We start from the raw sequence: 27136 nt of genomic DNA on the forward strand, positions 1-27136 counted from the left end.
GTTACTTCTGTTAAGTTTTTCTACAAACAGCTAATATCTTCTATCATGTGTGGGTTCTCAGAGTGGTGGTTCCTGACCTGAGTACTATTCTATTCTTAACTTTCCCTCTAGATTTTCATCTTAACTTTAGGAACAATTGCCCTTTGTCCAGTGCTTAACACAGTACCTGGCACGTAGTAGGAGCTTATTGACTGACTGACTACAGATTGTTTGTCCTGAACTTTAGCCAGTTTATTAAATCTGTCATGTACCTATAATATCAGATTATACATATATATATATATATATATATATATATATAAAAGCTGCTGCATATCCTAGAGAAATATAGGTCATAAAGTTGTGTCCTTTTCAGCCTAAAATGGCTCATAGGTAAGAAGAGAGTGACCAAAAGATCTCTGTGCTATAGTACATAAAAGTTCTTTATGAGAGGTTTTTGCTGTACCTCAGTGGTGTGTGTAAACTTTTTAAAATGTTGGATTGTGTTGCACATGAGTAGATTCCATAAATTGCCATACTCTATAAAACAATCCTTGCCCTGTTTGTAATAGAAATAAACTTAATGTGAAATTTTCTGAATACCAGTTCATCATACTCTTAAGGCCTTGTTCGCTGTTTACACCCAGGAGCACTATGACAAAAAATTCAGTGTAGGTACTTGAATATTGTGGGAGCATAATAGAGTTTGGTAATTTGTAGAGGAAAAGTCCATTAATTTTTTTTTTTTACTTAGAACCATAACTATACATAGAAATATCTTGTATGACTTAGTAGCTTCTATGAACTATTTCTTAAATGGAGATGATAGAGAATTCCAAATAAATCAGTCACATAGGTCTTGGCTAGTACTCTACAGAGTAAGAATGGCCCTGCTTTAACATCAGTAAATCTGAGGACAAGAATCCTGCCCAATAGTAATAGTGGCCTCATAGAATTAATTATGTTTCTTGTTTTTCCACATTTACACAATTGGTATATATAACATTCACCCTTTTTCCTGAGCCTAAAAATTTCATATCCAGACTAGTCTCCTTTAATTAAAAAGGAGCAGAATTTTCTTTAAGTTACAATTTTAATTCAAAATTGCCCTAAAGTAGCCATTATTAGACAGCAAACCTTATAATTAACAGTCGTGATATATTTCTGATGTCTAAGAGGACATGCCTGGTGGTCAGAGTTTTAATGCCTCTGCTTTGTGTAATGCTGTAATTATGTTAATGGAAAAAAAATAAAACCTGCATTCTTTCTTTTTTTGTTGTTTATTATGTATTTGATATTGGTCTCCCTATCTCTCACCCAGGCTCTAAGTACAATATCCAGCCACTCACTGACTGAATCACACATTTGGTACAAAAGCTTTTAACTTGTTCCATTTATTAGGCTCATATTGGTTGGCCCTCCCCTTAAGTAGTCTGGTTGCCCCTCCAATCCTTAGCACTTACCATATTAGTATAGGACTTGGTGTGGACACTTGATTAGCTTGAGCCCTACTGTAGCTCAGAAATCCTGAACTCAAGAAATCTCCCAATTTCAGCCTTCCTCTGTAGCAGGAGTTGAAGGCATGTACCACCAGTGCTGATGAGTTTTTCTAAAATCAAAGAACGGGACAAGAAGTGTTTCTTGGAGGGTGGAGTCATGATGGCAGAGTAGAAGCAGGACCTCCCCACTGCTCCGGCTCCCACCTTCCCCAATCCATGTAAAAAGGGGATTCTAAACAAACTTTGGAGCTGCAGAACCCACAAAATGACAGAGAGAAGCTAACCTCTCGCTGAGGACAGCCCGGCAGGCCAGCAGGAATTGGCAAGCGCTGTGCTCTGGGAGCCAAGCCCAGCTCCATGCGGAGGCTTTAGCCCCAGGGCAGGCCTGACCAGCCGCCAGCCAGAGGTTCTCCAGATCAGCAGCAGCTGTGGCTGTTTCCAGAATTATCAACACATAGATGCAAAGGACAAAGTGAGAGGTCAGTGCAGTCTGGACTTTGGGACCCAGTAAGTGGGAGTGCGTGGCTTTTGCCCCCGGGGCGAGAAGCCACTGAGACGCCTGCACAGCCAGCCAGCACCACATGGCAGCTTCAGCTCCTGGCCTGCAGATTGTAGGGGGACCAAGCACCAGTCTGAGGGTTAATCACTCTTGCTTTAACCTGCTTGGATCTGGATTGCAATCTAGGATGGAGGTCCTGGGGTATGTGTCCAGCTTGCCAGAGCGTGTGGAGACCTCAGAGAGGGCACCCATCTAATACCTCTGGCAGCTGAGAAAACCCCAGCATTTGGGACAAAAGCTCCCCTGTCTGGTGGCAGAGTCCAACTGTGGCAAAAAGCCCAGGGGTCAAGTGACTGAGGGGCGACATGACCAGGCAAAGGAAACAAAGCAGACAGAAGATTCCAACATTAGACTCCTATTTTGGGGACAAAAAGGAGCAAAGCATGGAACAGGAGGAAGACAGTGAAGTCAGAACTCCTGCACCAACAGCTTCCAAGAAAAACGCGAGCTGGTTATAGGCCATAGAGGACCTTAAGAATCCGATAAGAGAAATGAGAACGGTAAAAGAAAATTATGAAATGAGAGTCAGCAGCCTGACTGAGGAAAATACTGCCTTAAAAAATAGACTAACTCAAATGGCAAAAGAGGCTCAAAAAGGCAATGAGGAGAAGAATGCCTTAAAAAGCCAAATTTGCCAGATGGAAAAAGAATCTCAAAAGCTCAATGAGGAGAATCATTGCTTCAGAATTAGATTGGAGCAAATGGAAGCTAATGACTTTATGAGAAATCAAGATGCTGTTAAACAGATCCAAACAAATGAAAGAATAGAAGGCAATGTGAAATATCTCATGGGAAAAACCACTGACCTGGAAAATAGATCTAGGAGAGAGAATTTAAAAATTATTGGACTACCTGAAAGCCATGATCAAAGTAAGAACCTAGAAATCATCCTCCAGGAAGTTCTCAAAGAAAATTGCCCTGATGTTTTAGAACCAGAGGGCAAAATAGAGGTTGAAAGAATCCACCAGTCACCTCCTGAAAAAGATCCCAAAAAGAAAACTCCTAGGAATATTATAGCCAGGTTCTGGAATTCCTGGATTAAGGAGAGAATATTACAAGCAGCTAGGAAGAAACAATTCTGAGTATTGTGGAAACACAATCAGGATAACCCAGGATCTGGCAGCTTCTACACTGAGGGTCGAAGGTCTTGGAATATGATATTCTGGAGGTCAAAGGAGCTGGGATTAAAACCAAGAATCACCTACCCAGCAAAACTGAGTATCATATTTCAGAGGAAAATATGGTCATTCAGTGGAATAGAGGACTTTCAAGCATTCTTGCTGAAAACACCAGAGTTGAATAGAAAATTTGACATTCAGATACAAGAAGCCTGAGAAGGTAAAGAGGGAAAAGAAATCATAAGGAGCTTATCAGAGTTGGACTGTTAACATTCCTACATGGAAAAACAATAATTGTAACTTATGAAACTTTTCTCAGTAGTTGAAGGGAATAGAAATATATATGTATGTCTATATATGAGGGTATATGGGCATATGAATTCATATGTGAATATGTGTATATATGTTTACAGGTATACATAGATAGAGGGCACAGGACCAATTTAACAGGAAGGGACTATGCTTAAAAGGTGAAATTAAGAGGTGAGAGAGGAATATGATGAGAGGATGGGGTAAACTATCTCATATAGAAGAGGCAAGGGAAAATTGTTACAATGGATGGGAAGAATAGGAAGGCAAAAGGGAATGGGTCAACCTTATTCCCATTGAATTTGGCTTGAGAAGGGAATGAAATACACACTAAATAGGGTATCTCATCCTCCAGGAGAGTAGGGGGGGGAAGGGGATGAGAGGGGGGATGATAGAAGGGAGGGCAGGCTGGGGGGGAGGGAAGTTGGAAGCACCCACTTTTGAAAAGGGACGGGATCAAAGTAGAGAACAAAACAAGTGGGAGGTGGGGTAGGAGGGAGGGAAATATAGTCAGTCTTTTACAATATATCTACTATGTTATTTTGCATTAGCCACACATGTACAACCTATACTGAACTGCTTATCTTCCCAGTAAGGGTGGGTGACAAGGGAGGAAGGGAATGAATCTGGAATTCAAAAATTTAAAATCAAATATTCATACATATATACTATTATTAATACTATTTTACATGTAATTGGGAAATAAGATATACAGGCACTGGGGCGTGGAGATCCACTGGAAAAGTTGAAAGGGGTATGGGAGAAAATATGAGAGAGAGCAGATTGGAGAAGGGGATATCCTTTGGGACTGCTATTTTGGGGTGGTGGGTAGGGAAAAAGTGGGGAGAAAATTTGTAACTCAAAATCTGGTGGAAATGAATGATGTAAATCAGAAATTAATAAAGCATTTGAAAAAAATAAAATTAAAGAACAGTTATGTTATTCAGTTATCTGAGAACTAATTCTCAACACTGTGCATTTTTAATAGATACTTCTAACTCCTTACCTGAGTATACACAAGGACTTTATATTTTCCAAAACTTGGCATTATTAAAGTTGCACTAAATTAAAAGGAGTTTGCAGAAGTATGAATTCGAAAATATGGTAAACAAAATCAATGACTTATTACATGTCTTTTTGATTTGTTTCCAAAAGAGCTTCTGAAGAAAGTCCTCATTTTAAAATGAAGTAGACCAAAAATATAGGGGAAATGGTTTCCTCTAGATTTCAACTTTTTCTTAGATGAGATCAAATGGAAATATTTAGTTATTCAGTTTGTGGCATATTTTATAACACACTAACACATTACCCAAGGCAAAAACTTCTCAATTTCTAATTTAAAGACTATATTCTAATAGCTTAGATTTGATTCTAGAGTCATTATTGGCTTCCAAATAAAAGAATTTTTTCTTGCCAGTAAGAAAAAAAAAAGACTTGAAATACGGCTTTGCAAGAGTTTAACAGATAGATTTGAGGAAGAAATATTACCTTATCAGTGAGAAATACTTTATGTATACATTTGAGTCCTATCCACTGTTTGAGGGTAAAAGAGGAATTAAAAGTCAAAGGGATTAAAATCAACTTTATAATCACAAATAGTTATTGAACCAACCCTGCATTCCTGATATAAATCCAACCTGGTCATAGTATATAATCTTTGTGATTTGTTGCTGTAGTCTCTTTGCTGATATTTTATTTAGCATTTTTTGCATTAGGGTTCATTAGGAGTTTTCTTTGTTAGCTTTAACTCCTCTGGGTTAGTTATCAAGAACATTTTTGTCATAAAAGGAATTTGGTAGGACCCCTTTTCCAATTTTTTTTTCCAAATAAATTATATAATATTTGAATAATTGTTTTTTGAATGTTTAAATAGAATTCATCTTTAATCTTTCTGGTAGCAGGGTTGGTTCCCCCCCCACCCCTTTGCTTTGGCTTCTTCACTGAGTTATTTAAATCTTCTATGGTGTTCAATTTGGGCATTTTACATTTTTGTATGTATCTCATTTAGGTTATTAGTTTTATTGGCATAAAATTGAATGAAATAGTTTCTGATAATTTATTTTCATTTGTTGTGAATTTACCTTTTTAACTTTTGTTACTGTTAATTTGGTTTTCCTTTTCTTTTTAATCAAAGTAACTAATCATTTGTATGTTTTACAACTCCTAGTTTTATTTATTAATTCATTGTTGGGGTTTTTTTATGCTTTCAGTTTTGTTAATCTCTTCTTTGAGTTTTGGAATTTCTATCTGGTTTTGAATCGGGGTTTTAAAATTTGTTTGTTTTCTAGTTTTTTAAATTGCATGCCCAAGTTGTTGATCTGTTCTAAAATTTTCCCTAAGGACTGCTTTGGCTGCATCCCATATTTGGTATGTTGTCTCATTATTGTCATTATCTTTAATGAAATTATTTGTTGTTTTTATGATTTGTTTTCGACCACCCATTTTAGACTTAAATTATTTAGTCTTCTATTAATTTTAATAATTAAATAAGTAGCCCTTTACCGAATATAAATTTTTATTGTATTGTTTTCTGTAAAAGATGTGTTTAATATTGTGGATTTTCTTCATTTGTGAGATTTTTAATGTCCGATGTCCAAATACATGGTCAGATTTTGTAAAGGTATGATGCACAGCTGAGGAATATTGTAAAGCCAATCATGAGTAACTCTCCAGAGGACTGCTGCTGTGAATTACTTTAAGGATCTAATTGCATAGTATAGTGAACTCTCTGTTTATTCAGCAATAAACTAAAGCATAACATTCATAGAAACTAAAGCACAACATTCACAACAATATAACATAACAGTTTATTACTAAGGTGGCCACATAGTCTTAAACATCCACTCCTAGGTCACAGTAAGTCACAGTCTCCTCAGTACAGAGCATCCAAGTAAGGTCTTCTTTCATCTTGACTCAAGATGCTGCCAATCATCCTTAAGGGGTTGCAGAAAGTACAAACACTACCCACCCCTACCTAGGTCACAGTGAGTCACAATCTTATCTGTCAGTACAGAGTGTCCATGTAAAGTCTTCTTTCATCTTGACTCAGGCTGGCTTCCAATCATCCTTAAAGGGTAGCAGAAAGTACAAGTACCACCCATCCCTAGGTCACAGTAAGTCACAATCTCATCAGTCAATACAGAGTACCCAAGTAAAATCCTCTTTCATATTGACTTGAGGCTGATTTCCAAACTCCACAATTTCTCCTCCATGAACTGACTGCTCCCAGCTCTTGCCTGTATTCACATGGTAAACAGCTCTCCACTCTTGTTCTATATCTCAGCTCCCAGGGACTGCTCCAGTTGAAGCCCTTCAAAGTTGCCGTTTCTAGGAAGACAAAACTGAACAGAGCTACAAAAGTATTCACACACATTAAGCTCAACAGAGCTACAACAATATTTACACACATTACCTGCACTATCATCTCAATTCACTTTCTTTTTGACAAAGTAACACAAATCAACAGATAAGGCTTCTGTCTGAGAAATCAAACACAAATCAACAGTAAAGTCCTCTTTCAGGAATTCTGGCTAATAACAACTGATAGGGTGCTTCTATCTGACAGAACAACAGACAAGGCTTTTTGTCTGACAGAACAACAGAGAGTGCTAACATCACAAACATTCTCTATCTCAGAAAGTAACACAGATCAACAGAGCACTGAAATCACAAGCATTCTCTCTCTGTTCTGGCTCTGCTCCTTCCTGTTCCACCCTTCCTGTTCTTCTCTTTCGGCAAGCTCCTCCTACTGTGAGCTCCATGTAATTATGTTAGGCCTAGTAAGGACAGGGAAGGTCTTCAAACTCCCTTTGGCCTATTAAAGGCAACACATTGTATATTGTTTCCAACAAAAACTCTTGATACAATCAAAGGCTAGGCTCAAAGGCACTTGAATAGCTGAAAAAGGCAGCAAGGTACTGCTTGGCTTGTTACAAACATATATATTCCTTTTTCTATTCAATGATTACCAGTATAGTTCAATCTAAGTCTATAACTCCTTTTTTTGTTTATTTTTTTGTCAAGATTTGTTTAGGTCTGAAATGAGTACATTGGTTCCCCCAATATTATAGTTTTGCTATCTATTTTTCCCTATTTCTCACTTAACTATTTCTTTAAATATTTAAAAGCTATGTCATTCTGTTGTATGTATGTTTAGTACTAAGGTTAACTCAGTCTATGTACCTTTCAACATAATATAGCTTCCTTGTTTATCTCTTTTAATTAAGTCTATATTTACTCTTGCCTTGCCTGAAATAATTTCCACCTCTCCTCTTTTTTAAAATTTTTCTTTTAATTTTTAAATTTTCTTTAATTTTTTTTTTAAAATTAGCTAAAACATAATAGATTTGGCTCAGCTCCTTATTTTAACTCTGTGTCAATCTTTGTTTTAAGTGTATTTCTTACAAACTACATACCATTGGATTCTACTTACTAATATATTCTGCTCTCCTTTTTCATTTTATGGGTTCATTCATCCCATTCACATTTGTGATTGTTGTTTATTTTCCTCCATCCTATTCTTTTACACTTCTTCCTCTCATGGTTTCCTGACCTCTCTTCACAAAGAAGAAGAGACTGGTGATGGAGAAGCTTCGCAGCATTTGTGTTTTAGGTTTGATTCAATTTACCTCTGCTCTCCTGCCCCTCTTTCCATCACCCAGAACCGAATCACAGGTTCTTACCTTTTCCTTCTTTCCTTTTAAGTCTCTCTTCATGAACCACCCTTCGTGGTGAGAATTTGCTTTGTTTATAACTAATTCTTTCTACCATAACGCTCCATTTCCCTTCTCTTTCCCTGTTGAGTGAAGTGTATCTTTTTATCCAGATGTGTGGTGGGTATATGTGTATGATTTTTTTCCTTTAATCAACTAAGATGAAAGTGAAACTAAAGTGTCTTATATTCCTCTCATCACTTCCTCCTTATTTGCATAATTTTTTACTCACCATACTCTGGTAATATGAGATAATTCCCTCCCACCTTAATGTTTGGGTTCTTTCATTGTTTACTTATTCTTCCAACCTTAATTCCCAATTTTGAACTTTGTTTTAGGGTCAGACTCTGTGTACTTCTTGATGGAATAGCTGAGCTGTTCTTGATCCTATTTTGTATTCTCATGAGTCCTATTAATGTTTTTTTACAAGTCTTAAGTGTTATATTCTTTAAGAGCATTAGGGGTAATTTAGACTAGGTCTGGGATCAACAAACTATAGCCAGAGGATCAAATCCAGCTTGCTGCCTATGTTTGTATGACAATTAACTAAAAATAGACTTTACATTTTAAAATACAAAACTTTTTTTTTAATGTAAAAACCATTGTGAGCTTACAGTAACAGGCAATCTGCAGTACCCTTATCCCTGGGCTGGAGACCTACAAGCTTTTAGTACACCTAGAGCAGTTTGAGTTTTTCAAGCTGCTGACCTGACTTTGGGTCTGAGGCACGCAGTTATGGGGATTGCCTCTGGTTGGAGCTTCATTAGATTGCTTCTGGATCTAATCCTCATTCTTCCAGTGAGCTGGAAGTCTCTCCAGGTTCAGAATGATAGAATTGCAGACTCCTCTTTGAGGTCTAGGCTTCCTGTCTTGGGGTTATTACACTAGAGGCTTCATATTGGGCTGGAAATTGGATCTGGACCCTACTCCATTCCTGGACTCAGAGCCACACAGTTGTTGCTATCTTTTGCTCCTATTCTTTGTCCTGTACACAGCTTCAGTCCCACAGCTGTTCCTTTCCCTCATCATAGCTCTCCCCTCCCCCGCCATGGGTGTAGATTCCCTTCTGAGTCCACCTTGAATCGGAGACCAAGTTCTGGAGTATAAGTGATGGAGTTGCCATTTGGCCCCTGTTCCTGCTTCCTTCATGGCATCCAACCCCTCAGTGCTGGAACAAAAAGCACAACAGCAAGTACCAGGTCAGGCTCTGTCCTGAAGCCTCCATCCCACATCCTTTTGGCTATAGACGTCTATCTCTCTAGACAGATCTGGGCTACAAAAAAGAAACACCGGTTTTTCCTGGGACTTACTGATCAGGCTTTAATCTGGTGTGTTTAGGTCTTTGTGCAGCAGTAGTGGAGAGAAACCATCCTGTACTGCTTCCTCCATCCTGTTGTTCTTCTCCACTTATGTTTGATTTTCAAATGTGTTACATAATTTGGGGAGTTAGATTTATCTTCTTAACCATGAAGCACAGTATATGTTGTTTCCTCTATAAGATGAGATATCTTAATTTTGTATTTGTGTCCCCGGCATGCAGCACAGTACTTTTCACATAGTAAGTACTTAATAAATGTATTTTCTCTCATTTATTCCAATAGCTTATATAATTCAAGTCTTACAATAAGTAGTTGAGGCCCAGAAACAACTTTTATCCCCTTAGAGTTTTGTAACTTTATCCTTATTCAAATTCAAATGACTCCTATTCTTAAAATAACAAAATCAAAGAACTGTTTATGTTTATACAAAATTTATACAGGAGTATGATGAGCTTTTCATAGCCATGACAATGGCAGTTGGAGTTATAGCATAAACAGGCAATTGAAAAGAAATGCTAAAAGAATCATCCTTTCTAAATGTGCCATAGGAGGGATGGTTTAGTGAATAGTTTAGTGATAGCTGGGAATTGAAACTCGTCAGCTCAGCTGTGATAATTACTTCATTCTGATATTGTGAAAGTCATTGGATTTCATAAAACAACCAGAGATGTTTTAAGTGGGGTGATATTTTCTTCTGTAACACGAGGTAACGCCCTATGTGTTCCCCATATTCAGTCTGTTGCAACATCTTTTTCTTTCTGCTTTCACACCTCTTATGTGTATGTATGTATATATATATATATATATATATATATATATCCCCTTCTGTCCATTCCCACTGGACCACCTGCATATTGTTTACTTGGAATTAGATGTCTCCTAGACATCTCAAACTCAGTATATCCAAAACAGAATTCACTATTTCCCCTTGCCCCCAAATTACCCGACTTCCAAACTTTTCTAAGGGACAGCCAGGATTCTATTAACCCAGTTCACTGGTAGTTCTCTTCTAGTTTAGTCCCTTGCCTGGCATCTTCAGTCAATTGTACCTTGTTAAATCTGCACATCTCTTACATCCGTCTCCTCTCTACTCACATTGGCACTGCCCTAGTTTTGGTCCTTATCATCTCTGACCACAATTGGGCAGCTTCTTGATGTCAAGAACACTCGAATTCAAATCTGCTTTAGGCACTTCAATAGCTCCTACTTTACAGTGTTGTTGTGAGGATGAAATGAGGTCAGTCACAAAGCACTTTGCAAATCTTAAAGCATTACATAAATTATAGTTGTATTGACCATCATAACATTTATTATTAATCTTCTAGATAGGTGGATACATAGATAAAACATTTATAAAGCATGTACTGTGTCTCAGGCACACAGCCACTAATGTGATTTTCCTAAAAGTGACTTCTGGGCATTTCATCCCTCTTCTGCCACCTCCCAACCCCCCATCCAGTAAACTTTACTGGCCTCTAGGATCACATAGATATTTCTCTGTCAGTATTTAAGCTCTTCTCAATCTCCCTCAGCCTGCCTTTCCAGTCTTATTGTACATTACTCTCCCTATGTACTCAGGGTCCAGTTCAACTGACTGTTGCTATTGTTAGGCTTTGGCCTTATTCCCCATGCCTGAAATTCACTCCCTGCCTACCACTCCCTCATGGAACCCCTGATTTTCTTCAGGTGTTATCTGGGGATCCACATTCTACACAAGGTGTTTCCTAATAGTGCTACCTCTTCCCCCAAAGTTAACTTAACAGTTTTGTACATGATTTGTATGTACCCAGATGTGTGTATGCTTATATAGGCACATCTTAGGTCCCCACATAAAATATGTGTTACTTGAAGACAGACTCTTTCTTTTCTCTTTGTATCTCCAAAGTTTAGCCATCTCTGGAAAATAGGATTTAAAAAAAATTCTTGTTGATTAATTCTGTTTTCTGCCTTCCCCCCAAAAAAGCTCCTTGAGACCAGAAATTGTTTTATTTTTCTCGTTGTCCCCAGGGCCTAGCACAGGGTCCAGAATATATCAGGAATTTACTAAATGCTTGTTACATTGAATTGAGTCCTTTATGAGCCACTCTTTCTGGCCTCCTGTTTTTACCCATCATCTTCCCTCCCTTAGGATCTTTTCCCACTGAAGCCATCATCTTATGTCCCATCCCATTTTAGTTGGTCATACTTAAAAGTCACTAATGCAATAACAAAGTTCTAGCTGAAAGTGACTTACAGTATTATTACTTTTTACAGAATAGAAGGAGCCTGTTAGAGTGACTAGAGCGCTGGACCTAGAATCGGGAAGGCCTGAATTTGTTTCAGACAACTACTAGATGTACAATTTTGGCAAGTCACTAACTTTTCTTAGCCTTTTTTTCAGCAGCAGTAGCCTTGTCACTTAAGAGTTTTCAAAGTACTTTGTATGTGTTTTCTCATTTTATCCTCAAAACAACCCCGTGAGGTAGGTGTATTATTCCCATTTTATGGACGAGAAAACGGAGGCAAACAAAGGTTAAATGATTTGTCTAGGGGTCACACAGCTAATATCTGAGGCTAGATATGAACTTGGGTCTTCCTGATTCCGGGCCCACTGCTCTATGCACTATGGTATCATATAACTGCTTCTATCAAGAGAAAAAAAATTTTTTTTAATGTTTTTAAGTACTTTGTAAACCATAAAGCACTTCATAAAAATTATTTACATGTAAAAGACTAGTCTTAAGATGAAAACACCTTTGTGAAGTTATAGTGCTAGTTCTGGACATGTTAGAGAATTATAGGAAAGGCCTATGACTGGGAATTTGGACGATCCCCCTTGAGTGTCTCTTTAACCCCTAGGAGCTGGGGTAGAAAGGGATACCATCATATAAGCCAGGCATGCTGTAGAAACTCTTGTAGTTTCTTAATGTACTTGTGTTAGGGGACAAAGACCTGGGGAGTGAATGAATGAGGTCATGTTACTCTTCTAAAAGGTTGCTAACCTCTCAAGTTTAAGACAGTCAGCAAGCATATATTGAACCCTTACTATATGATAAGCCCTAGGATTCAAAGGAAGGCAGACACATTTCTTGACCTTGAGGAACTCATATTCTAATGAGAATCAGCATGCAAACAATTACAAACGATGTCCATGATCTTTACAGTATAAATGAAAGGGTTACTTTCCACATATTCTCTTTTGATCCTCATAACAACCCTGCAGAGAAGGTTTTATTATTATCCCCATTTGTCAGATAAGGAAACAAAGACTGGGAGCATAAGTAACCTTCCCATGATCACGCTGCAAGTCAGTGTCTGAGGCAGGTGAGATGGAGGACTATGTCCTCCTGCAGGTGGGATTTGAAGGAAGCCAGGAGGTAGAGGTGAGCAGGAAAAATATTCCAGGCACAGGGGACAGCCAGTGAAAAGATGGAGGAGTAGATCATAGAGTGTGTGGAGGGGAGTAAAGTGTAAGAATATTGGAAAAGTAGGAAGGGGCCAACTTGTGAAGGTCTTTAAAAGCTACAGGGTTTGGAGGTAATAGGGAGCCACTGAAATGTATTGTGTGGAGGAGAGGAGTGACACAGTAAGAACTGTGCTTTACTAAAATCACTCTGACAGCTAAGTGGAGGATGGGCTGGAGAAGGGGAAACCAGCCAGAAAGCTGTTGGCATAGTCCAGGTATGGTGATCGAGCCTGCACCAGGATGGCAACTGGGTGAGTAAGAAAAGGGCATGTGCAGTATATGAAAGATGTTGTGAAGGAAGAAACTAGATTTAGCAACAGATTGGGGGCTGTTTTCTGTTCGGGGGGTGGGGGGAAGATTTTATCTATTTAACATCTCTGGTTTTATGCAATTATTGTGTTGTCATCAGAATAAAACTAATATCTTAGATTTAAAACATTAATGTGAATTTGGCATGGGAATATTAATCTTAACTCCATCATTATATGAACAGCTATAAAAAATTTTTAGGAAGAATTTACAGGCAGCCTTTCTTTTTGTGTTCTAGGTCTTGACAACAATTCGCTCAGGACACAGAGCAAATATATTTAGTGCAAAATTCTTACCCTGCACCAATGACAAACAGATTGTATCCTGTTCTGGAGATGGAGTTATTTTTTATACTAATGTTGATCAAGATGCAGAGACTAACAGACAATGCCAGTTTACGTGCCATTATGGAACTACCTACGAGGTACAGTAATGTGTTAATGTTATATGAAAGTACAGATTGAGTCTAAAATGGGAAGAAAGTAAGCATGGAAAGCTTATTATTGTCTGAGCAATTAGAAACACTGACCAGCTGTTCTAGGTTGTTCCTCAGTTTTGCATTATTTTCCAAAAGTTACATTTTATAATTGTTTTTTGTTTAGGCAATTAAAAGCTTAATAGTTCTTTCCATGCATTCTCCATGCCCAAATAAAGCTGACTGCCCTCTGTTCTCCCCAGACCTGCCATGGGCTTTGCTGACTGTTGTCTTTACTCACTGTTTCCTGAGCCTGGAATGTTTCCTTCTCCCTCTTTATTTGATCCCTGTTGTTCCTTTCCCATTTCCCTTAGTTGATAATGACCTCTTTCTTCTCAAACCTCACATAATACTTTCTTTTCCATAACTTAGCATAGTACCTGGCCATAGAGTATGCCCTTAACAAATGTGCATTGATTGATTTTCATCTCTAATGCATTTAATATCTATTATTTTGACCTTCCTGTGTTAACTATAATTCTTTCTATGCTCCTAGTAAGGGATAACCTTCTAAGCTCTAGGAAGACAGAGGTTGTCTATCTTTTTTTTTTTTTTAACTTTTGGAGGGCAATTGGGGTTAAGTAACTTGCCCAAGGTTACATGGCTAGTTTTTTCTTGTGTGTGTGGGTATTAAGTGTCTGAAGCCAGAACCGAACTTGGGTCCTCCTGACTCCGGGGCCAGTGCTTTATTCACTGCGCCACCTAGCCGCCCCTATCTTGTCATAGATAGGAAGTTGTAGCTTTTTATCTTGTCTGGATTCCTTCATTTGTGTATCAGTTTGCTATGAAATCATGATTCTTTAATATTCATCATTATTGGATTATTACATGAGGAAACAGCTGGCTGGCTCAGCAGCTAGAGTGCTAGGCCTGGTATCAGGAAGATCTGAGATCAAATCCAGCTTCAGACACTTGTTAACTGTGTGATCCTGGGCAAGTCACTTAATCTTTGTTTGCCTTAATCCACTGGAGAAGAAAATGGCAAATCACTCAAGTATCTTTGTCAAGAAAACCCAAATGGTGTCACGAAGCATCCAACACAACTGAAATGACTGAACAACAGCAATAATTGGTAGAGTAAATTCAGGATCCTAGTTAAAGTAATTGAGTATTTATATTGTGTTCAAACAAAAGGATAATTGTATTTCATGATTATTGTTAGGGAGGAAGGCAGTTTTATATTTATAGTGGGATTCGGAAAAAATCACAGCTTCTTAACTGCTTTATGGAAAATGTGTATATGCAAAAAGAAATAGGTGGCAAAGGAAAGAAGACACAGATCTAGGTATACTCACCTAATAATTTGAACTGGGTCTGTGAAAACAGGACTTCACATGAAATAATTTTGTAAAACAAAGGTTGATATCCAGATGGAAGCAAAATACCTGATCTTTTTCCTTCTCTTGTTTGGTTTTATGTCCCCTTTACCATTTTTCATTCCAGCTGATACAATCCTTCTTTATAACCTGACTAATGTATAATGTGAAAGTATTTACAGATCCTATAGTTGACTATATGCCGCCATGGAGGGGAGGGAAGGGGACAAAATGTGAAACTCAAGGAATTGTGGAATTGAATCCTGTAAACTAAAGGAAACAAACAAATTAATTAAAAAGAAAAGAAAAGAAAACCCAGAGAAGAGAGAGTATCCAGAGGAAGACAATAGTTAATTAAGAATGTCATATGTTACAAGGTAACAACTCACATCTCCTAGTATTCCTTTTTCCTTCATTAAATACTTATCTATTAAAGGCTTATTATGAGCAACACATTGTGTCAGAAACTGAGAATACTAAGACAAAACAAATCCTTATAATTTAGAATCAGTGGCTGACAGGGAAAAATATCTGGTCCAGCTACTTACATCTGTACTCTCATCCTAAAGAATCATTTAATCTACCTCAGAGTTAGAAGAGATTTAATATACTCCCTAGCTAACCCCCAAATGGAGAAAAATCCCCTTTATATTTGTACAAATGGTCATCCAGACTGCTTAAATATTAAGATTTAATCATTAGATTGTGAGCTTGAGGGTTGGGACTGTATTTTGTATCCCTAGTACTCATCACAGTGCCTGACATAGAGTGAGTGCTAAAGAAATGTTTAATTGACTGACTGAAATATTTGTATTGCAGACAAACTGACCTAGCTAAAAGCAACAAAGCATTCTCAAAAAGAGAAGGAAACAAGTGCCAGGCAAGTCAAACCACAATCACCACCTCCCCTCAGACCTCAAAGGAGATATCCCAAGACTCTGAACCCGAGAACCTTGGGAAAAGCAATGCCTTCTAAACCACCAGACCTGTTCAGTCCAATTCCAAAAGTCATCAATGGGGACAGAAATCATTGAGGAAAAGGGTCTACCTTCCCAACAACTGTAATAATAACTGCTGACCCATTGCCACCAATAGGCAAGTACATGAACCCTGAAAGTAGCAAAAACCCCAGACCACCATCTTAGTCTCCATAGTAGTCATCTGGGGAAGGGGCCAGCCACCCCCATCAACTGCTAACTAACTGCCACTCCCAATCTAGATGACACAGCAAGGTACCCTGAGAGACAAGCAGCAGCATGTGCAAAGCAAGTCAAACCACTGCTACCCCTTGACCACCTCAGACCCCTACGGAGAAAACCCAAAACCCTGAAGCCTAGAATTTTTGGAATATCTATCCTTCCAGCCCAGTGCTTGCAGTTATCATCCTGGAAAGCAATCTCTGTAGAGATGTAGCCTGGCAACTCCTCTTATAGTTGCTACAAGAACAGCTGCAATTCAAAGCTACTGAAAACCAAGAAAGTTCTTGTCACCAAAGTCCTTGGCACTGTCAAATAGTTAAACATCTAAATGGACATGGTTTTATCAGTGGAAAGAACATGAAAGAAGAGGTATTACCAACTGCTTTGCTTCTGTACTCTTAGAGCACAGGACCCTTCCATCTAACTTGCAGCTGAAACCTTTCATGTGTGTTAATTCCCCCACTTCAATGTGAGCTTCTTGAGAGCAGGGACTCTCTTACTTTTCTATCTGTATCCTCAGATCTTAATGCAGTGCTTGAACATATTAAGAATAAATATTCATTCATAAATTCCAGAGGGAAAGCCACTACCTATCAAAAAGCCCAGAGCAACCCAAAGATCTAAGCTTTTGTGGTAAGAATGCACCATTTGACCAAAAATACTGGGAAAATAGGAAAGAAGCCTGGAAGAAACTAGGCATAGACCAATGTCTAACACCATATACCAAGACAAGGTCAAAATGAATAAATGATTTAAACATAAAGGGTGATTATCCTAAGCAAATTAGGGGAGCATGGAAAAATGTATTTGTCATTGACCTCTATGGATAAGGGAATAAATCGAAAAGAGGAGAAATAAAATGAGTGATTTAAAAAAAAAAAAACAAAGGTTGAAAGCCGCAATGACCTTAGGAGTAGATACATCCCACATCCTTGTGCACTCCAAATTTGTACCCTAAAAGTTTCATCTTCTCTTTAGACTGGATATTATAATAGGATTAGGATGACTGCTTAGTTACCTCAGACCCCAGTTGTGAAGAGATCTGGCACTCAGCTCCCAGGGGACCATTGAGGTTCCCTGAGGTGGGGAGAAAGGGAAGAACTGCGAACAGGGAGTACCTGCTTTAAGAAAAAGAAACAAAACCTAACCTCTTCATGAAACAAGACTCTTTACACTTGATTTTAAAATCTAGCAAGAAATAAAAACTCTTAGATGATTTTAGTTGTTACAATAAATATAAATTAAATGCTTTCTTGCTATGCAATGTGTTGTGCTAGGTATGTTGTTGTTCATTCATTCAGGCATGTCCAACTCTTCATGACCCGAGGGATTATACTGTCCATGGGGTTTTCTTGGCAGAGATACTGGAGTGGTTCACCATTTCCTTCTCCAGCTCATTTTATAGATGAGGAAACTGAGGCAAACAGGGTTAAGTGACTTGTCTAGGGTCACACAGCTAGCAAGTATCTGAGGTCATATTTGAACTGTAGGACTGGCACTCTATCCATTAAGCCCCTTAGCTGCTTTCCATTGCTAGGTATAATTAGATTAAAAAATGGCACAGACCTTGGCCTTAAATCCCAGAAAAGAGTTTGTGATGGAGAAATTGTTAGTAAAAGATGACTCAGGCTTGCTCACTCTTCCTCTAGCACATCCATTCTACTTGGAATGCCTTTCAGAAAATCATTTTGCCATGCCATATCTTGTAGGACTTCATTTTGTATAGCTGTTATATTCTAGGTATCTCTCTGTGTTCAGTGCTTTTGTATGTATCCAAGGGCTTAGGACCTCCTTCCCTACCCTTACCCCTCCAAGCTCTGGGCTTACTTTGTGAATGTGTGTGCTCTCAGGGACTGACCAGAAAAGGTCATTTCCCCCCTCCTTTGTCTTGTAAGCTTTCACCAAGAGTCTGGAAAAACTCCAAATAGGCTCATATGTAGGCTTTTAGAAATGAGGGCACTACTATCTCCACCTTCCATTAGAACTGAAGGTACTAAGTGCATATCAAGTGGAGGACATCCCATAAATAGACACAGAAAGTACAAAAAAGCCCTCACAAGCACTCATGGTAGCCAGTAACCTCCCTTCAGAAAGGAACTGAACTTGGACTTGCCTTTGGAGCAATTCTTTGACCTTTCTTCCACAGGCCTACCAAGTTTTTCCTAGACTTGAAGTTGCCCAGAGAAGGCAAGTATACTTTGGAGCTACTGGATATATACCCCCTTCATTATCAGACCCACAGTTTGAGAGTAAATTATAACAATAGCAGGAAGATTGCAAGGTCTTGATTTATGCTGGCTTCCCCATGTCAGCTTTTGAGATATCAGTGGCTGTTTAGCAATTAATGGTCAGTTTTTTATGACTATCTAAAGCCTCTTAGTTAATATGTTTCATTAGTTACGGGAAGACACAATATGGTTTATGCTTCTATGAGGCATAGAACTAGAGAAAGCATTAGTTAAGGGGACCATAGAGATGATCCTTCTTCTCCAAGAGGTATGTTCCTTAGGAACTTCCCTTCTCTCTTAAGCAGCCAACTCCCCAAATTCTCAAATTTGGAGTTATTCAAGAGGCAATCCTTAGGGTTAGTGCTGCCCACAAAAGTATCACTTCTTTACCAGAAAGCTCAACTCTATCAAAATATAACCTTGAAAGTGAAGATTCCCCTATTCTACAAAGAGGTTGGGATATGGGAAAATTGTCCACGAACACTCCTTTCAGCCCTTGTAGTTATACCTAGTTGTACATCTTTGATGTACCTAGGAAAGAGTACCTAGAAAGAGTCTAGGTTCAAATCCTACTTCTAATGATTACTGCTTGTGTGATCCTGGGCAAGTCACTTAACCTCTATGAGCCTCCATTTTCTTATTTGTTAAATGAAGGAATCAGACTAGATTATCTCTAAGAGTTCCCTTTCTATTCCCGTTTTTGTCAAGTGCTTCTGCAAAAACTGATACTGCTTTAACTGCTTCTGTGTCTTTTGATGGTAACATCCACTCTCAGGAACTCAGCTCTTGTATATTGGCAAGCATGTGTATATCTCTGCCATGTGCTTCTGCTCCCAAACAACATTAACTAAAGACTCCTCCTTCAAGCAGTTGCAATCTAGAAGAAAAATGAAAGATTAGTCTGCCAGCTTTCGTTTATGGGCTGGCATGAAGGTAACACCTTCAGTAAGAATTTTGTCGGTCCACTTAAGAGTCTTAGGCAGCTAATCATTTTAAATTATATCTGAGTCATTGCAAATCAATCAGAAGTTGTTTTGTCCTCTTATGGTATCTTATGGATATGTCCATACTGGATAGGTGGAAAGTTATAGTTATCAGATTGATCTGATGAACTCCATTGACCAACCTCCCTTTCATGTAAAAAGCTAATTGAGTTCTTTGATTACTCCTTGTACATTTACAAAAATTATGAGTTCAGATAATTTCAAACTCTTAACCTTTTATTAGAGTTCTGTATATATGTATGTGTGTATATATACATATGTACATCACACGCACATACCATGTATGTGTGTGCAAAATTTTTTGGTGTTAATTTCAAAGTGTTAAGGGTAGAGAGAGCCTTTCAAGACCTAAACCTGGAAATTGCCCAAACTCTTTTTCATATTGAGCCTTCTCAGTAACTGGGAAAATAAAAGTACTTATTTTTCTATAGAATAAAAAGATTCTGGGGGGTGGAGCCAAGATGGCAGAGTAGAAGTAGGAAATTGTGTGAGCCCCTGCACCAACCACCTCTAGTACTTGTAAAATTTGACTCTAAACAAATTTTAGAGCTACAGAACCCACAAAGTTACAGAGAGAAACAAATCTCCTGCTGAAGGCAGCCTGGCAGGCCAGCAGAAAGGGTCTATCACACTCTCAGCTGGGAGCTGAGAGCAGTCCTGCATGAGCCGTGCCGGCCCTGACCAGAACCCCAGACCAGCCAGAGCAAACTTTAGGAGAGTGAATCACTGGCAGCTGTGGTAGTTTCCAGACTTCTTAACCCATAAACACCAAAGAGAAAGTAAAAGGTCAGTGGCAAACTCTGTTGGAACTGGATGACAGAAGAGCGCAGTCTGTCCCTGCCCCCAGGGCGAGAGGTAGAGGAGGTGCAGCAGCTGCAGCCGTTGCCACATGGCTGCCTCCAGAGCTCCTGGCCTGCAGATCATAGGGGGACCAAGCAACCATTTAGAGGGTGATCACTTTCACTTTGACCTGCTTGGATCTGGGTCACTGTATTGGGGGGTGGTCCTGGGGTATGTGTCCAGTGTACCAGAGCTTCTTGTGGCTGTAGAGAGGGTGCCCTCCTCAGACCTCTGACCATATTTGTGAAAACCCCAGCAATTTGGGACAAAGCTTCCTCTACTCTGGAAGCAGAGGTCTACCATGGCAAAGAGCTCTAAAGTTGTAATTGGCTGGCAAGATGGGCAAGTAGAGGAAACACAATCAGACCATAGAATCCTTTACTGGGACAAAAAGGATCAAAACACAGAACCAGAAGAAGTCAACAAAGTCAAAACTCCTGCATCAAAAGCTTCCAAGAAAAATATGAATTGGTTACAGGCCATTGTAGCAGCAAGCACCCCAACCATCCCCAGGGTGGCTGCCAACACACGTTCTTAGATCTGCTTTGTTAAAGGAAAGCAACTCAAAATGGGTTAACAAGCTTACTTTAATCAGTCAAATAGTCCCACAATTGGAATGCCATCTAAACCAGCCCATACCTAGCCAACTTTGGCTTGAAGATCTCAAATGAAGGGGAACCAACTGCTTTTTGAGACAGCTATACCATTTTTGGAGAGCTCTCATTGTTAGAAAGTTATTTGTTTGGGGGCGGCTAGGTGGCACAGTGAGTAAGAGCCCCGGCCCCAGAGTCGGGAGGACCTGGGATTAGTTCCAGCCTCAGATACTTAACACCCACACACACACACACAAAACTGGCTGTGTAACCTTGGGCAGATTACTTAAACTCAGTTGCTTTAAAAAAAAAAAGTTATTTGTTTGAGCAAGCCAAAATTTGTGTCTGCCAGTTCTATCCATTATTCGAAGTTCTGTCCTCTTGGACTTAGCAGAACAACTTCAGTATCTCTTCCAAAAGACAGTCTGTCATATTTTCTCTTGGCTAAGTCTACCTGGTTATTCTATCCCTGGATATTATGCCTTGCTTAAATGCATCTTTCTCTGATGGCATATTATTACACTGTTCAATAGTATTGAGCTTTTAATTGACTAAAACTTCTAGTACTTCTTCAGGTGAATTGCTGTTTAACAAAACTTTCCCAATTTTGAACTTCTGAAAAAGATTTTTTTAAAGCTCTTTATACCTATTAAATTTAATCTTATTTGATTTGCCCCAGGGTTTGGATCTTAACTCTGTTATATAGTGTATTAACTATCCCTCCCAGCTTAGTGTCATTTAATACCATCATTTATCAGGTGCCTCCTATGTACCAGGCTTTGTGCTAGGCACTGGAGATGCAAAAATGAAAGTGAGAGTCCCTATCCTGTTGCTAGACCCTACAAATATTCAGAGATCATATTCTGGGAGACAATACAATTAAGCTTAATTCCAGCCCTGGGGTCAAGCAGTCCCAGTTGACTAGTCAGTGACTACAAACTACCACAGACCACTTTAATTTAACTCAGACCATTGTATCATACTTCTAACTCTCCTTCCTGTCTACTTTCTTGCCATCTTCCCTACCACCTGCATATACCACGTATCCTTACTCTGAGAAATGTAATAAAATAAATACCATCATTGCTGCTGTTTATAAACTCTCCAGTGACGACATTCATCATATCTGTGATTTTGCAGACCAAAGTACTCTTCTTTAGCTATTCCAGAGTGATGACAAAAGTTCCTTGAAGATAGGGATGATTGTGGTTGTGTAATTCTAGCACTTGGTAAAGTGCTCAAAATATATTAAATACATAATAAATGCTACCTTCATTCATTCATTCTCCTATAAATCTGCAAATTGAATAAGCATGCTGCCAATGCCTTATCCCAAGACACTGATAAAAATGTTAAATAGCACAGGGCTAATGCACACATCTCTGGGTCCCTGCACTGGACCTCTCCTTCCAAGGTGACACACTACTCTTTCAGCCATTCCTAATATACCTAATTGTACTGTCATCCAGCTTGTCTCTCCATTTTCCCCACAAACAATAGAATGTGGGACTTTATCAAGTGCTTGGTTAAAATCTAGGTAAACTGGATCTACAGAATATCCCTCATTTACTTATCTAGTAATTATGCAAAAAGGAAATGAATTTAATCTGTTGTGAAAGGAATAGAATAAACATTTATATTATGGCTACTATGTGCCATGCACAGGGCAAGCACTTTACAATTGTATCTTTTGAGCATGTCTTATTAGAAACTTAATATCAATAGCAATACAACTCTTATTTAGTAATTATTTATATTTAAATTATAAATTTAAATTTATAAATTATTTAATTTAAATTATATAATTTAAAATATGAATTCATATTTAAATTAAATCATTTTGATACTTGAAGTAACATTAAACATTTTCAGTTCTTCCGTTTAAGTCCCCACTAGGATTCTTTGTCCATTTATTTTCATTTTTCCTCACATAATCTGTACTTGATGAAGCTGGACTGGTTCTTTGTATTCACTGATTCATTTTCTAGGTGTTCTCTAACTATCTTTTTAATAATATGTTTTAAAATTTTTCCAGGGGTTGAAATAAAGGTCACTTGGCCATTCTCTTCCTGTTTATGAAAACTGGGGCAACATTTGCTCTTCTCAAGTCCTTGCAGTATTTCTTCAGTTCTGTCATCTCTTAGAATCTCTGTTTATAGGGAGGTAGCACCTCCCTCCTCTCCAATTTTGTTTTGTCTTTTCCAATCCAAAGTTAATTTTCTCTCACAGAGAAAAGAGAAGCAAAGTAGGAGTTGAACAGTTCAGCCTTTTTCCATTGTTAGTCTTCCTTTGATACTACAATTTTCTTCAGCATACCTGATGAAAAGACTTTTTTATCCGTAATTTTTACATCAGCTTTAGTTGTGATAAGATTATGTAGTTAATGAGATTTTGCATATCTTAAAGCATTCTATAAATTTCAATTAATGTTGAACTGATGGTGATGTACTTTTTGGCACTTATGACACTAGAAATCTTGGATGACTACCTTGAAGTCTAGCCCAAGTCAGAGCTCTGACAGGTCTTCCCAACTACAAGATCCTTTTTTGTCATGTCTTCAAAGTCACGCCTCATAAAATCCCATTTATCAAACAAAATAAGAAGACTCAATAATTTAAATAAAGCAAGGACATCTAATTAAATGCCTAGTAGCAAAGAAAATAACAAGGAAAAAAGTCTTCCCATAGTATTCAAGGGTAATCTGGGAAGAATCAGCTTCTTTTAAGATATAGAATATGATAAAGATTCATCTGTAATGATTTTAGCAGTAAATCCTCCTACAGGTATGGTAATGGAATCTGTTACAAGTGACTATGCATAAATATGTGTGTGTTCTTTTTAAATTTCAGATTATGACAGTACCAAATGATCCCTATACTTTCCTTTCTTGTGGTGAAGATGGTACTGTTAGGTGGTTTGATACCCGCATCAAGACAAGTTGTACAAAAGAAGATTGCAAAGATGTAAGAATCAAATTTAAGTGAAAATATTATAGAAATAACAGATTTTTGAAATTAATTAACAGACATTGCATTTACATCTGTTTTAAAGAATTATGGAAATTAGCATTCTTTACTTGTTATTCTTTCCTTGGTTCAGTTCACTGACATAGTTGAAATCCAACAATTAGAGATGACAAAGCATGAGCAAGATAATACAGTGGTTTTAAACACTTAAGAATCAATTTTTCTAATAATGTATTGCCCTTGTCAGAAGGGTAAGTCTCTAAAATTATATATGTCTTATCAATATCACTTCCATTTTTTACAGATGAGGAAATTGAGACCCAGAGAAGTTAATTGACTAGACCAAGATGATTTAATAATCGGTGGCAGCTCAGGACAATACTTTTAGTTCTCTTGTCTCTGTTGTGCCACACAAGAATTTCTTAATATCAGGACAGAAAACAGCATTATCTTGCTTTTCCTACATATATTAGGAAGCCTATACCTAAATCTAGTCTATGATATAAGAGTAAACTAAAATGTGTCAGTTTGGGGAGCACATTTTAAAAATGTAGTTTAGGTTCTCTCATTTGGTATAATAAATTCATTAATTTGTGGGGGGGATAATGGCTGTCATTTTTAATTAGCTTTCCTCTGGCAAGTGTGACAAAATAACAAAAGAAATCTTACTTTGAGGGCTTTATTTAGTATTTTTTTTTTTGTTAAAGATGCTTTATAATCCAATAGGATTGGTCATTTATAGCATAAAACTAATTTATAGTCAATTCTCAATTATCTGCTTTATGGATTATAGTGGGGAAGGTTCCCCCAACTACCACCTCCTCAGTTGAAGCAAAGTCTCCTTTGTCCTGGGGAATATGGTAGAGTAGGTTAGAAAATTCCAAGCTTTCCAGATTTGTATGTGAATGTAGAGCAGCAAAAATAAATAAGAATTGGGGCAGAGAGGTGGTCTTCATGGGATAACTGGAGAAGATCCAAGGAAAGACCCCAGGTACAGAGGTTTTAGCATGAGTGAAGTGCCAAAACCTCCAGGCTGTCTCCCTCTGCTAAAACAATAAGCCTTGGGGGCAGCTGTGTTGGGAGGTAGCCCCAGCCTCAGCCACAGGAAAACTCACAGACTGTATGTGGTCAGACATATGAGCAGGGGAAGATTGAAGGACTCTCTGCCACCCAGGGATGCCAGACCCAACTGTGCTGCCACCATGTGGTCTTAGGCTGAGGCTAAAAGTGAGAAAGCACTAGCATACTCCCAGAGAGTACAGAAGCAGTGGGGCAGGGACTCTGTTGACTGTTGCACTTACAGGAGAGCTAAGTTTCTGGTTTTGGTTCTAGTCCATTGGGGAGAATTGTAGGTTTCAGTCCCTGGAGGGTTATCAGGGAGCAAGAGCATTTCCAGCATAATGTGCCTGGGGGACTTAGCTATGATATGACTTAGAGGGGGAGAGGAGTGCCAAGGTTGGGCCCTGAATAAATCTCAAAAAATAACAGTAAGAGGGACCTGTGGCCAGAGGCACCCTCCATAGCACTGGACTAGAAATAAAAATCTGCTGAAAATAAAAAACAGAATAAAAGATAAGTAAGCAAAAGAGAGAGAACCCAGTCATAGACAGTTACTATGAGGATAGAGGGAACCTGGATTCATTTCAGAGAAGAATACTAAAGTAAAAAAAGCCTTTCCTACACCAGAGTTATGTCAAATGGTCACATGCCCAAAAAGAACTTAAAGTTCTCTTGGAAAAACTTAAAAAGGATTTCAAAAATCAAATAAGAGAGATTGAGGAAAAATTAGAAAAAAAATAAGAACAAGAAAACCAAAAAAAATTATGAAAAGAAAATCAACCATCTGGAAGAAGAGATTCAGAATATTAAAGAAGAAAACAACTCCTTTAAAATTAGAATTGGGTAAAGGGAAGTGAGTAATGTTATATGATACCAAGAAATAGTAAAACAAAACCAAAAGAATGAAAAAAATAGAATATGGAAGATAAGAAAAACAGCTGATGTGGAGAACAGATCAAGAAGAGAGAAAATACAAATTATTGGACTACCTGAAAGCTATGCCCAAAAACAAGAACATTGATAAAACTTATAAGAAATAATTAAAGAATATATATGGGTGTATAAATACATATGTGAGTGTATGTATATGGGTGTACATGTATACATAGAGGGCATAGGATCAGTTGAATAGGAAGGGATGATATCTAAAAAATAAAATTAAGAGGTGAGAGAGGAATATAATGAGAGGAGAAAGGGAGAGATAGCATAGGGTAAATTATCTCATATAAAAGAGGCAAGAGAAAACTGTTACGATGATGGGGAAGAGCAGGAAGGTGAAAGGGAATGGGTTAACCTTACTCTCATTGAATTTGACTTAAGGAGGGAATGACATACACACTCATTTGAGTATCTTACCCTACAGGAAAGTAGGGGGAAGGGATAAGAGGGGGGATGATGGAAGGGAGGGCAGACTGGGGGAGAGAGTAGTTAGAAGCACACATTTTTGAAAAGGGACAGGGTCAAAGTAGAAAATAGATTAATTAGGGGGTGGGGTAGGATGGAGGGAAATATAGTTAGTCTTTCACTATATAACTACTGTGGAAATGTTTTGTTTAACTACATATGTACAACTTATAGTGAATCGCTTATCTTCTCAGTGGGGGTGGGTGAGGAGGGAAGAAGGGAGAGAATCTGGAAATCAAAGTTTTAAAAACAAATGTTAAAAATATTGGGTTTTTTTTTACATGTTACTGGGAAATGAGATATATAGGCACTGGGATATAGAAATTCATCTTCCCCTACTAGAAAGTTAGAGGGAGGATATAAGAGAGAGCAGATTGGGGGAAAGGGTATTCAGTAGGCTCGCTGTCTTGGGGTGGGGGTAGGGGAAAGATGGGGGTGGAAATTATAACTGAAAATCTTATTGGGGCAGTTAGGTGGCACAGTGAATAGAGCACTGGCCCTGGAGTCAGGAGGACCTGAGTTCAAATGTGGCCTCAGACACTCAAAACTTACTAGCTGTGTGACTTTGGGCAAGTAACTTAACCCCAATTGCCCTGCCTTGCCCAATCAAAAAAAAAAATCTTGTGGAAATGAATGTTGAAAACTAAAAATAAATAAAACTACAAAAAAAATTTAGGTTAAAAAAAAAGAAATAATTAAAGAATATTGCCCTGAAGTATTAGAACAAAAGGGGAAAGTAGAAATAGAAAAAAATTCACCAATCACTACCTAAGAGACATCCCAGGATGAAAACCTACAGGTTT

The 27136-nt window shown here is 38.2% G+C and overlaps 1 protein-coding gene across 7 annotated transcripts in view; it reads left to right on the forward strand.

Annotated features, from left to right (window-relative positions):
• Window positions 1-27136, forward strand: part of DCAF6 (DDB1 and CUL4 associated factor 6) — a 141021-nt gene that overhangs the window by 21048 nt on the left and 92837 nt on the right. For all 7 annotated transcript variants that reach the window (XM_069094718.1, XM_069094715.1, XM_069094719.1 and 4 more), the window contains exons 3-4: window positions 13488-13673; window positions 23754-23867. In XM_069094718.1, the coding sequence (XP_068950819.1) occupies window positions 23757-23867 (111 nt within the window). In that variant the 5' untranslated portion in view covers window positions 13488-13673; window positions 23754-23756. The remainder of the gene's footprint in view (window positions 1-13487; window positions 13674-23753; window positions 23868-27136) is intronic.

Source organism: Petaurus breviceps, unplaced genomic scaffold, assembly GCF_028583685.1.
Source record: "Petaurus breviceps papuanus isolate PSGF00001 unplaced genomic scaffold, PetGlider_PUasm1.0 220, whole genome shotgun sequence".
Taxonomy (NCBI): domain Eukaryota; kingdom Metazoa; phylum Chordata; class Mammalia; order Diprotodontia; family Petauridae; genus Petaurus; species Petaurus breviceps.